A 14,119-nucleotide genomic window follows, 5' to 3' on the forward strand; every position below is an offset into this window, starting at 1 on the left:
CGCACTGTGATGCTAAATTAATACATAGAAAAATATAGAAAAAATAAAAAACACGTGGGCCTCGACCGGGAGGCGCACAATTGGCCCAGCGTCGTCCGGGTTAGGGGAGGGTTTGTCCCATCGCGCTCTAGTGACTCGTGGCCGGCTGGGCGCATGCACGCTGACTTCGGTCGGCAGTTGTACAGTGTTTCCTCTGACACATTGGTGCGGCTGGCTTCCGGGTTAAGCGAGCAGTGTGTCAAGAAGCAGTGCGGCTTGGCAGGGTCATGTTTCGGAGGATACAATACTCTTGACTTTCGCTTGTCCCGAGTTCATACGGGAGTTGCAGCGATGGGACAAGACTAACTACCAATTGGATATCACAACATTTTTGGGGAAAAAAAGGGGTAAAACCAAAGTGTTGGTATTTCAGACACGCTCCTATAGACTATACCTACGCTGCATTGTATGCCTCAATTAAATCTGAGCAGTGTTTTTTTTGTGGCTATTCTGTTAAAACTAAAGCCTATGCGCACTTTGTAATCAAAATTCTAATCTTAAGTGGCAGTCCTTTTGGGAGCCGCAGCCTGGAACTAGTTCTGTACGATGGCGAGTGGTGGGGTCGATAAACCAGTTTGGGAACATTTTGTCTTCCCAGTAGTTTACAGCTGCGATGGACAGAGAGAGTATGTCGCCACTGCTCAACGAGAATAACCTATGCCAGTGGTTCCCAACTCCAGTCCTCGAGTACCCCCAACAGTTACACACTTTTATTGTAGCCCCAGACAAGAACACCTGATTCAACTTGTCAACTAATCATCAGGCCCTCAATGAGTTGAATCAGGTGTTTTGTGTCTGGGGCTACAGCAACGTGTGCTGTTGGGGGTACTCGAGGAGTTGGGAACCACTGGACTATGCAGCGGCCAACACCTCAAGCATGTTTTTACACCGACATCACCCCAGTATTCCTACCACAAAACGGAAACACACACACAAAAACATTTAGTCTCCCCTCTGCATTCAAGCAGCCCTTCACAGCTGATTCTGAGCAGGAAAAAGAAATTACAAGAGCGATAGGTATGTTTATAGCCGTGGATATGCGCCCATTCTCAGTGGTTGAGAAGAATAGGAGGTTTCAGCAACCTGTGGAAGTGCTTGAGCCACGTTACGAACTTCACTCTCCTGTACCCATTTCAGCAAACAGGTACTCCCCGCTCTATAGAAGCAGGCTAAAGCTGAAGTTGTCAATGAATTGGCTAATGCACCCTGTGTTTTGCTTACTACAGATGGATGGACCTCCAGGGCTACAGAGAGCTACTTGACAGTGACAGCCCATCACATTACCCCAGAGTGGGAAATGAGAAGTACGTGCCACAGGCACGCTCCCTTTATGAGTCACACAAGTGTGCATAATTTATCTCTTTGTAAGAAAACATTATAGCATAGGCCTATACAATGTCTAAGCCACGTTTACATATTGATTTCACACGCATATTGCACTTTATTGTGGTGTTATTGTTGATGAGTAATCGTGTTTTCATTTAAGAAAATACAAAGTGTTGGTATTCCGGATGGTGCTCTCATCAGGCATTATATGACTCATGATCATATATTGAATCAGGAATACCAACACTTTGGATTTTCTTAAATAAACTAAAATTAACTACAGTAACTGTTTGCATTACATTTTTCCCGCTGTACCGAAACGTGACCCGAAAAACCGCAATACCTACCGAACCATGGGTTTGGTGAACCGTTACACCCTTACTGTCCTCCCTCCAGTAGTCTGCTACTTGTTGACAGAGAGCTTACCGTGTCACTGCTGACTATGGTGGTACTGTAGGCCAGTGTGACAAATGTGAAAGTGATGGTTGTTTAGACCAGGTGACCAGACCAGTTTAGACAGAGGAATTTCACAGGTATGTCAGACGTGCAAGAGTGGTAGTCATATAGCACAGGTAAGTTCAGGTGAATTGAGAGACAGGTAAGTAGAGATACAGTACATAACTATGGAAGTAGGGGTGTGAGTGGAAGACAAAGCCCAGGTATGTGTCTGTGTACCTGTAGGTGACTGGAGCAGCGTCCTGGTGGTTCAGGGGGGATCCGGATCTTGTCAGGCGACATGTTCCTCACCTTCTCTGAGAACAGAGCTGGGGCAGAGATACAGAGAGAAACAACCAATCAGATGAGCAGACTACAGACAGATATAGATGCTGAATAAATGCCCATGACAGTCTAGTAGCTACTTTTTATCTTTAGAGGTGAACCCAGAAATTATGTCTGTAAAGTCAGTGAGTGTTGAATCAACATGTTAGATGCATTCCTAAGCTGACGGTTGTTCTGTGTGTGTGTGTGTGTAGGAGCATCTGGTCCTGGTACGAGACCTAGGCACCACACCCAGTCAGGGAGTGTCTGTTGGGGCTTGTGTAGAGAAGCGAGGCTCCCCTTTTTTCCAACTCTTCCCTCCTTTCTCTACCTTCTCTTCCTTTCTTTCTCTGACTCCAGGCCAGACATTCTTCAGTGTCACTAGAGCCTCATCAGCGGGAGAGCATTTTACAGGTCACTCAGCACCGTCAATCTAATACAGGCTTTAAAATCAGGGGTGTTGAACTCATTTTGCCCCGGGGGCCGCATTCAGTTGTCATTGAGGTCCGGAGGGCCACACTGAAAATTGGTATATATCCTTGCTGTCAAAACGTGCAAAACATTGTCCTCTATCCATCGTTTTTGGAACTGTCGATGCACCCTGACTGTCTAGTGACTATTAGCGAGCTGGACAGTCAAGAAACCAACCTGATCTGTTTCAAGTCAGGATTTGACGTAATGTGGATGAACGTCTAATTTTGACCCATTAATTCCACGTGGTTACAGGGTTCAAGAAATTGTAGGAATATAGGTCCATTATCATTTCTACCCAGTTTCAATTTGGTTTTAGTATTTTTAAGTTTGTTTCCCCCCGGATCCAGCCCGCATGTTTGACACCCCTGCTTTAAAAATCATTGAGAAAAAAATGTCTGCGTACATTTTGTATGTGAGAACAGTTAAGTAGGGTCCTTTAGCCTGTATTGTAGGTCACATACAGTATGTTGTGTAGTGAACCAGCTACTCCATGCACCCAACACACTCCACTTCAGTCCTTACAGGTCGTGTGATCCCTCTATAATCTTCCCCTCCTCTCAATCGCTCTCTTTACTGTTTTCCCTTTCTTTTCCAACTCATCTCACCTCACTCTTCTTCTACTCGTTTTGTTTGATGCCCAGGTGAAACCAAAAACAAACCCACACCCCTCACACTACCCTGCTTGAACTTACCCTGGCCTCTCCTCCCCCACCCCCCTCCTGTCTTGTGTCTGTAGGTGAGAGGGGTATGACACTCCTACAGGGAGGGGCATTACCCTCTGCTACTGGCAAACTGACCAAGTCAAATCAAATCAAATTGTATTGGTCACGTGTTTAGCAGATGTTATTGCGGGTGTAGCGAAAAGCTTGAGCTTCTAGCTCCGACAGTGCAGTAATATCTAACAAGTAATATCTAACAATTTCACAACATATACCCAACACACACAAATCTAAGTAAGGAATGGAATTAAGAAAATATACATATATGACGAGCAATGACAGAGCGGCATTGACTAAGATACAGTAGAATAGTATAGAATACAGTATATACACATTTGAGATGAGTAATGCAAGATATGTAAACATTATTAAAGTGACTAGTGTTCCATTTCTTAAAGTGGCCAGTGATTTCTAGTCTGTCTATAGGCAGCAGCCTCTAAAGTGCTAATGATGGCTGTTTAACAGTCTGATGGCCTTGAGATAGAAGCTGTTTTTCAATCTCTCGGTCCCAGCTTTGATGCACCTGTACTGACCTCGCCTTCTGGATGATAGCGGGGTGAACAGGCAGTGACTCGGATGGTTGATGTCCTTGATGATCTTTTTTGGCATTCCTGTGCTGTAGGTGTCCTGGAGGGCAGGTAGTTTGCCCCCTGTAATGCGTTGGGCAAAACGCACCAACCTCTGGAGAGCCCTGCATTTGCGGGCGGTGCAGTTGCCGTACCAGGCGGTGATACAGCCCAACAGGATACTCTCAATTGTGCAACTGTAAAAGTTTGTGAGGGTTTTAGGTGCTAAGCCAAATTTCTTCAGCCTCCTGAGGTTGAAGAGGCTCTGTTGCGCCTTCTTCACCACTGTCTGTGTGGGTGGACCATTTCAGTTTGTCAGTGATGTGTACGCCAAGGAACTTGAAGCTTTCCACCTTCTCCACTGCGGTCCAGTCGATGTGGATAGGGGGGTGCACCCTCTGCTGTTTCCTGAAGTCCACGATCATCTCCTTTGTTTTGTTGATGTTGAGTGAGAGGTTATTTTCCTGGCACCACACTCCCAGAGCCCTCACCTCCATGTAGGCTGTCTCGTCTTGTTGGTAATCAAGCCTACTACTGTTGTGTCGTCTGCAAACTTGATGATTGAGTTGGAGGCGTGCTTGGCCACGCAGTCATGGGTGAACAGGGAGTACAGGAGTGGGCTGAGCACGCACCCTTGATGAGCTTGGAGGGTACTATGGTGTTGAATGCGGAGCTATAGTCAATGAACAGCATTCTTACATAGGTATTCCTCTTGTCCAGATGGGATAGGGCAGTGTGCAGTGTGATGGCAATTGCATCGTCTGTGGATCTATTGGGGCGGTAAGCAAATTGAAGTGGGTCTAGGGTGACAGGTAAGGTAGAGGCGATATGATCCTTGACTAGTCTCTCAAAGCACTTCATGATGACAGAGGTGAGTGCTACAGGGCGATAGTCATTTAGTTCAGTTACCTTTGCTTTCTTGGGTACAGAAACAATGGTGGCCATCTTGAAGCATGTGGGGACAGCAAACTGGGATAGGGAGAGACTGAATATGTCTGTAAACACACCAGCCAGCTGGTCTGCGCATGCTCTGAGGACGCAGCTAGGGATGCCATCTGGGCCGGCAGTCTTGCGAGGGTTAACACACTTAAATGTCTTACTCATGTTGGCCTCGGAGAAGGAGAGCCCACAGTCATTGGTAGTGGGCCACGTCGCTGGCACTGTGTTATCCTCAAAGCGGGCGAAGAAGGTGTTTAGCTTGTCCGGAAGCAAGACGTCGGTGTCGGCGACGTGGCCCGTTTTCCTTTTGTAGTCCGTGATTGTCTGTAGACCCTGCCACATACGTCTCGTGTCTGAGCCGTTGAATTGAGACTCCACATTGTCTCTATACTGACGCTTTGCCTGTTTGATTGCCTTGCGGAGTGAATAGCTACACTGTTTGTATTCTGCCATATTCCCAGTCACCTTGCCATGGTTAAATGCAGTTCACGGACAGGCGTACACACACACAGTAAACATAAAGAAACCATAACAGTCATGATGTACTCAGTGACAAGCATACACTAAACACAAATATGCACTTGGCTGAACAGTAGAAAATACCATGGCCTGGGGTAGGGAAAAACCTGACCAGGCATGTCTGATGAGTCATGGGCCCTAGCATGAGCATGTGTTGCTTTACATGAACACAGGTTGCGATGTGTGTGTGTGGCAACAGGCACATAGCAGACATACTGTACAGTGATAGTGGTCTGAATTAGGGATGAATGGCAGGAACCCGGTTACCGAGATTTATCACCCAAAACCACTCTCCTTTCCCGGAAGACATAACTGCGAGAAACCGGTAAATTATAATAAATTATTTATATGAACAGCATGACCTGAAATAGAACTGTTAAATTATACGTGATGTCTAAATCTGGCTTCTCTGCGGCCTTCTCTCTGCATGATGAATCATCAATGCTCAGGGTGGGGACAGACAGCCCATCTCAGTATGGAGCGCAGTTCACAATACATGTAGACCTATCACCAACATGGTAACTTTTCTTCTTGTGACAGGTAGGTCTACATTTGCTGCAGCATAGCCTATGCTACAGTAATATAAGGACCGAATGTGCGTCTAACTTACCCATCTCCATCTTGTTTTTGGGGGTCACATTTTTTAAAACAGTAAATACATTTTTTAAATTGCAGCTGCAGAGTTTTAAAATAGCCTATCACTTGAATATCGTTGGTTTAAATCAGTGCACGCGCAAGAACTCTCACGCAGTCTCTCTCTCTCCATCACTTCCATTCAAATTACATCCAAAATAGATAATCCTGTTCAAGATTGATATCTAGCAGGCCTAGCCTTCCTCGTTCAGGTAATACATTAAATGCAGTATTAGCCTTATATTTAGCTAATGAATGATGGGTCTCTTGCGCAATATGCACGCACCTGTGCTCTGCTGGCCTCTCCTTATAAAACGCTCCTTAGCTCTTGGAGTCCCATGCAGGAAAAGCTAGACTAGTACAGCTTGCTGGACATTAACCAAGACTATTCGAATGTTAAATACAGCAGCCAATAGAATTCATGGGTGGTTTGAAAGAAGTGCGAACGCTTGATGGCGGTAGGCTATTCAGTTATTTATTTATTCAGACCCATAGCCATTCAATCTTCATGAAGAGAAGTGAAAGCCTTCTGCATCTAATTCTAGTCCTATATTATTCAAGCATGTCATTAAAATGATGACTATAAGGACAACAACACGTATTTAATTTAACTGTTGAAAGCGAGGAAGGAATGAAGCAACACTAGAGAGAGAGAAAGAGGTAGGCAGGCTAATAACACTAGAGGAAATATTCTGAAAGGTATAAATGCGTCAGCCTACTAATTATACAAATAGGCCCCATTATATTTCAAAATTAAAATCAAAATTCGCTAGCCTATACTTGTAACTTTGTAGTCAGCACGTGCTGCACCAGAATAGCATGTTCTCTCCCTGCTTTATCATGGTTTGAACGAGGTGTGTAATTCCAGTCTGTATAATACAATAGACTATAATACAATACAGTAATACAGTTCACACTCAAAAAGATTAGCCTACTGTTGCATGTTTCATTTACTTACCCAAGAGAGTATGAGTGTGTGTGTGTGTGTATATATATATATATATATATATATATATATATATATATATATATATATATATATATATATATATATATATATATATATAGCTACATGACGTGCTTTTATGTTTTTCTGTTGTGCGTAATGTGCAATAGCCTATATACAGTGAGGGAAAAAAGTATTTGATCCCCTGCTGATTTTGTACGTTTGCCCACTGACAAAGAAATTATCAGTCTATAATTTTAATGGTAGGTTTATTTGAACAGTGAGAGACAGAATAACAACAACAAAAATCCAGAAAAACGCATGTCAAAAATGTTATAAATTGATTTGCATTTTAATGAGGGAAATAACTATTTGACCCCCTCTCAATCAGAAAGATTTCTGGCTCCCAGGTGTCTTTTATACAGGTAACGAGCTGAGATTAGGAGCACACTCTTAAAGGGAGTGCTCCTAATCTCAGTTTGTTACCTGTATAAAAGACACCTGTCCACAGAAGCAATCAATCAATCAGATTCCAAACTCTCCACCATGGCCAAGACCAAAGAGCTATCCAAGGGTGTCAGGGACAAGATTGTAGACCTACACAAGGCTGGAATGGGCTACAAGACCATCACCAAGCAGCTTGGTGAGAAGGTGACAACAGTTGGTGCGATTATTCGCAAATGGAAGAAACACAAAAGAACTGTCAATCTCCCTCGGCCTGGGGCTCCATGCAAGATCTCACCTCGTGGAGTTGCAATGATCATGAGAAAGGTGAAGAATCAGCCCAGAACTACACGGGATGATCTTGTCAATGATCTCAAGGCAGCTGGGACCATAGTCACCAAGAAAACAATTGGTAACACACTATGCCGTGAAGGACTGAAATCCTGCAGCGCCCGCAAGGTCCCCCTGCTCAAGAAAACACATATACAGGCCCGTCTGAAGTTTGCCAATGAACATCTGAATGATTCAGAGGAGAACTGGGTGAAAGTGTTGTGGTCAGATGAGACCACAATCGAGCTCTTTGGCATCAACTCATCTCGCCCTGTTTGGAGGAGGAGGAATGCTGCCTATGACCCCAAGAACACCATCCCCACTGTCAAACATGGAGGTGGAAACATTATGCTTTGGGGGTGTTTTTCTGCTAAGGGGACAGGACAACTTCACCGTATCAATGGGACGATGGTTGGCGCCATGTACTGTCAAATCTTGGGTGAGAACCTCCTTCCCTCAGCCAGGGCATTGAAAATGGGTTGTGGATGGGTATTCCAGCATGACAATGACCCAAAACACACGGCCAAGGCAACAAAGGAGTGGCTCAAGAAGAAGCACATTAAGGTCCTGGAGTGGCCTAGCCAGTCTCCAGACCTTAATCCCATAGAAAATCTGTGGAGGGAGCTGAAGGTTCGAGTTGCCAAACGTCAGGCTCGAAACATTAATGATTTGGAGAAGATCTGCAAAGAGGAGTGGGACAAAATCCCTCCTGAGATGTGTGCAAACCTGGTGGCCAACTACAAGAAACGTCTGACCTCTGTGATTGCCAACAAGGGTTTTTCCACCAAGTACTAAGTCATGTTTTGCAAAGGGGTCAAATACTTATTTCCTCATTAAAATGCAAATCAATTTATTACATCTTTGACATAACATTTTTTGGATTTTTTTGTTGTTATTCTGTCTCTCACAGTTCAAATAAACCTACCATTAAAATTATAGACTGATCATGTCTGTCAGTGGGCAAACGTACAAAATCAGCAGGGGATCAAATACTTTTTTCCCCTCACTGTAACATATACATTCAGGTCCATAAGTATTTGGACAGTGACACAATTTGCTTAATTTTGGCTCTGTACGCCACCACAATGGATTTGAAAGGAAACAATCAAGATGTGCTTTAAGTGTAGACTTTCATCTTTAATTTAAGGAGGGTGTTCTTGATCTGGCCAACTGTTGTGAAGGGGTTTTTCTTCACCAGGGAAATAATTATTCTGTCATCCACCACAGTTGTTTTCCGTGGTCTTCCGGGCCTTTTGGTGTTCCTTTTGGTGTTCTTTCTTTTTAAGAATGTACCAAATAGTTGATTTGTCCACACCTAATGTTTTTGCTCTCTCTCTGATGGGTTTGTTTAGATTTTTCAGCCTAATGATGGCTTGCTTCACTGGCAGTGACAGCTCTTTGGACTTCATATTGAGGGTTAACAGCAACAGATTCCAAATGCAAAATGGCACACTTGAAATCAACGCTAGACCTTTTACCTGCTTACTTGTAAATGAACTAACGAGGGAATAACACACACCTGGTCATGGAACAGCTGAGCAGCCAATTGTCCAATTACTTTTGGTGCCTTAAAAAGAGGATGTAAATACCCTCAAATGAAAGCTGAAAGTCTGCACATTCAGCTCACATTCATTATTTAATTTCAACTCCAATATGCTGTGGTAGACAGCTAAAATAATAATAACTTGGTCAATGTCCAAATATTTATGGACCTGACTGTATATATTGGATCACCGCACAATCATTTGGCTTTTTTGGGCTTGGGCTCATTAAATGTCTAATGTAGGGCTCATAAAATGTATTTAATGTATGGCTCATCAGGCTCAGGTAGCATCAGCCTTGAATTTTTGACCAAAGCGCTTATCTATGTATATGCTTTATAATGCTTTTGAATGACACTTACGGTTTTGGCGGCAAATACCAGGTTATCAGAAAAATGATTTATTCTCAGGATGGAACATTTGTAAAATACCGGGAAAATATTCAACCCTAGTCTGAATCACAGCTCTCTCTAAACCACAAGAGGCCCCAGCCCTGCATGATCACCTCTGACTAGGCCTACCTAAAGCTACTTCTGAATAACAGTAGCTTTAACAGCGGTTTGATATAGCAAGATATGAATAACTTGCGTTAATATGAAAACGTATTTGTTTTGGTGGATGTTCAAAGTTTGTAAAGCAATAATATGGCAACTGCATGGTCAAGTCCAAAGTGTAGTCTATATTCAGCAGATAGACACAGAGTAGCTGCAAAAATGGACATTGAAAGGCAGGCAGACAGACAGTGAGAGCCAGTGAGATAGAGAGACATGTGGCTGTTACTGCCAGACAACCAGAGAGGAAACAGACAGAGCTCAAGTCTCATTCAACAGCCAGCCAGACAATTCAACTCCCACCATTAAACAGACAAAGCCCATCTTCATGCTGCTTGCTGGCCTGGCGCTGCATGAGACCTTTAGACCAGAACTCTGTGACATTTCCTCCGAACAGAAGCCAACCCAGTGGAACAGACAACAACAGACTGGGCCCAGGGATGGAATGTACAGTGACCATGATGATGAGTCACAGTTAAGACACTGGACAGTGGCTGTGTTTTTCCAAAAGCTTTTGTCAATTTCCCGGTCTGTTTTGTTGGGAGTAATATGGAGAGGGGGTTGTACAGAGCATGTATGCCATTCTATTTCGGCGTTAGCAGGCTCTAGTATACACTGCAGAGGAAGTGAAGGTACGATGGGTACGTACTACTCTTTTATGGCCTAATACTGTAGAGCAGTGTATCAGCCAGGGCCACTCCCTGTTCTCTCCTGTCCTCCTGCTGCTGCTTTTGTTACACTCATATCCTGTCTTGCTCCGAGCACACACACACATACCTTCCGTCAGCTAATGCTGCACCAACGCCCACCGCTTGTGTACCTGCGAGTGAGTATATGTTGACCACATGACTCACAGGCCCAACGGGTGTATGACCATTTCCTGTGGCACATTTATAACCTGAATGACCCTGTCTGAAGACAAACAAAGACGTATTGTACTGCTTAGGGTTGGGCGATATTCCGACAGCATCGTTAATCGACGATGATTGGTAGCCACGACATCGTGATGTGACAGACGATGGTTTAGCCCATTTGAACTTAGCTGGCACTGTGCAGTAAAGAACAGAGTTGTGCAGTGCACAGCAGGGACAAGTGACACTTGTTTCTATTTTCTATAACCTATTTAAATAAATATGTTCGATACAGAACGCAAAAGAAGAATGTAGGCCAGACCGAGCAGAGAATTCCACCAAAGCAGCACAAAATGTCCAGTCAGAAAATATTGTTTCTCTCTCTGTCTATCAGATGCATGGGCATTAGGCAACTATTTTTTAAATAAAGGACACTCCTTAACTATCTTGTGTCTAGCAGTTTTAAAAGACGTAGCCTATATTCCCTTCTCTCTCCATTCGATAGGCTATGAATATGACTTTGGGCTATAGGCTACGCTTTCATAGTTTTATGCATTGCTTTCGCAACAATGAATTTAACGGAGTTAAATCTCAAAAAGTTGTTTGAATTGCCTAGACATTTAAGGTAGCCAGGGGACTAATAATGAGAGAGAAAAACAGTATCAATAGCCTATAGAAAAATCAAATTACAAGTTTAATCAGGTTTAAGCTTATTAAGAAATAAATTATCCACGCGGGTTGGGAAAATCCCTCCATGCGAGGTTGAAAATAGGGGTGTGAACGTTTAAATGAAATTGAATCATTCATGTTAAAAATCCCTAAACAAAGAAAAGTGTTTTTTCCACCACAAAATGCATTTATCAAGATCATTAATGGATGTATCCAAGGTAAAACAGATGAAAATGCACATAGTTTGCTGTCATTTCAGCTGCTTGATGTGATTGTGTGTTAGCTTTAGTTGGCTAGCTAGCTAGCTAGCCAACAAAGGAGAAGTAACGTTAGCCTTGCTATCCTCCATAACCATATTTTATTGACTGACTCGACAATCAGCTGGGTGTTGCCTATTTATTAAATATTTATTACCGGTAAATCATTATTATTAAAAGGTTATTTTCTCTCATCATCATGATGATTTCTTTAGCAAAGCAACATGGAATGAATTGAATGAACGACTGGGTCAAAACATGAGAATATAATTAACGACCAGCCTGTTTGGTTAGCAACTTCAGAACTAACAACTGGCTTTTGCCCGGACTATATCGTCTGGTGGTAGGATGAAATATACCGAATTTACTCATTAAAATAAAGTTAATGAAAAGATGTTGTTTATCTTTTTTTAAATATGTTGGCAACCACTTCATAAAAGCAATAAGAGCCTCGAACTTGGGAATTATCATGTGATAACTCCCTTGGCTTCGCCTCGGGCCTAAGAACAGCCCTTAAGGGCCATCCACACCAAGGCAATAACCGTAACGATATCTATAACGATAAATTATACATAACTAAACGTTGGCAAGCATTCACACCAGCAGACCGTTTATCGTTCTGCAGTACACCTGTCAATCAACTGATCAACACATCCTACTGCGCACTGTAGGCCTATTAATAAGGTGGTACCACAGACCATTCAGTGCTTTCAGGCTGTGTTCATTGTCATAGTGACCACTGGTACTCGGGCCGAGTCCACTTCAGCTTATCCGGCCAGATGAACTTTTTCAGGATAGGGCCATTTGAGGTTATTCGGCAGGTGCTGAAATACCAATATTAAAAAACTAAGAATTGTGATATTTGGGCCAAGAAACACGAGCAATGGACATTAGACCGGTGGAAATGTGTCCTTTGGTCTGGAGTCCAAATTGGAGATTTTTGGTTCCAACCGCTTTGTCTTTGTGAGACGCGGTGTGGGTGAACGGATGATCTCCGTATGTGTATTTCCCACCATAAAGCATGGAGGAGGTGGTGTTATGGTGTGGGGGTGCTTTGCTGGTGACACTGTGATTTATTTAGAATTCAAGGCACATTTAACCAGCATGGCTACCACAGCATTCTGCAGTGATACGCCATCCCATCTGATTTGGGCTTAGTGCGACTATCATTTGTTTTTCAACAGGACAATGACCCAACACACCTCCAGGGTATGTAAGGTCTATTTTACCAAGGAGAGTGATGGAGTGCTGCATCAGATGACCTGGCCTCCACAATCCTCCGACCTCAACCAAATTGAGATGGTTTGGGATGAGTTGGACCGCAGAGTGAAGGAAAAGCAGCCAACAAGTGCTCAGCATATGTGGGAACTCCTTCTAGACTGTTGGAAAAGCATTCCAGGTGAAGATGTTTGAGAGAATGCCAAGAGTGTGCAAAGCTGTAATCAAGGCAAAGGGGGGCTATTTGAAGAATCTTTCTATTTAGATGTGTTTAACATTTTTTTGGTTACTACATGATTCCATATGTGTTATTTCATAGTTTTGATGTCTTCACTATTCTTCTACAATGTAGAAAATAGTAAAATTTAAGAAAAACCCTTGAATGAGTAGGTGTTCTAAAACTTTTGACCGGTAGTGTAGGTCTGTGTCTTATTTCAATATCCTACTACAATCCACCAGGATTTACAAAACCCTATTTTTATCCTATTTATTTCCATCAATAATTAGTAAAAAATGATTGCACCGGAGAATATGACAATTATATTTTCCATTAAAGCTTTTAAGCAATTAACAATGCGTGCAGTAAGTTTATTTTAGTTTCAGTAGCTAAATGAGCTAAAACTTGGATTGGAATCGGTCTGTCTCGCAGTAATAGATCTCTGTACGCGGACTGCCTGCTTCCTCTTGCTCAGAGTTTCTCGAAATGTTTCTCGAAATGTACACAACATATTAGACTGCTAAGTGGTAGTCCCTGCTCTCCTGCAAACTTGTATTGTTTTTGTAAGTAAAGTGGTGGTTTGTTGGGGAGAAGAACATCAAGGAAAGTTTAGCTAGCTAGCTGGCTAATTTTAGCTAGTTGGCTAATTTTAGCTAGTTAACGTTAGCTTTCTGGCTAATCCTCCATTGACATGGTAAGCTAGCTAACGTTTTGACATTTTGATATCTGTTTAGTTAATGTGTGTATGTGTGTGAGCGATGATCACAATAACTTTACAAAACATTGTCATGTCAACATTGTGTCATGCTAGCTGTGTGTGTGTGTGTGTGTGAGTGAGAGAGATGGTTGAAAACACATTTAGGAAACATTGAGTGAGTGAGACATTTTACGCTAGCCTAATTCTTGAAATGTGTACCCCCCAATATGGATGTGAAGTTTTTCATGATTCATCAGGGAACCTTGTATTTTGTATTTGACAATAATATACATTTTGCCTATCCCTGCTCCCCCTCAACACTCATTCTAACGTTACAACTGTCAACTGCCCTTTTCAATTCTTGATTCTCTTTTTTGCAGGAATCTTCTAGCTTGGATGGAAGAGGGAACAAAGGGAAGGAGTA

The 14,119-nt window shown here is 42.9% G+C and overlaps 1 protein-coding gene across 4 annotated transcripts in view; it reads right to left on the minus strand.

The window, feature by feature from the left end:
• sap30bp (SAP30 binding protein) overlaps positions 1 to 14,119 on the minus strand; it is a 40,501-nt gene that overhangs the window by 5,154 nt on the left and 21,228 nt on the right. For all 4 annotated transcript variants that reach the window (XM_084142063.1, XM_084142061.1, XM_084142064.1 and 1 more), the window contains exon 5: positions 2,041 to 2,129. In XM_084142063.1, coding sequence (XP_083998189.1) covers positions 2,041 to 2,129 — 89 coding nt within the window. The remainder of the gene's footprint in view (positions 1 to 2,040; positions 2,130 to 14,119) is intronic.

The sequence above is a fragment of the Coregonus lavaretus genome, assembly GCF_964263955.1.
Source record: "Coregonus lavaretus genome assembly, chromosome: 25".
Lineage (NCBI taxonomy): Eukaryota > Metazoa > Chordata > Actinopteri > Salmoniformes > Salmonidae > Coregonus > Coregonus lavaretus.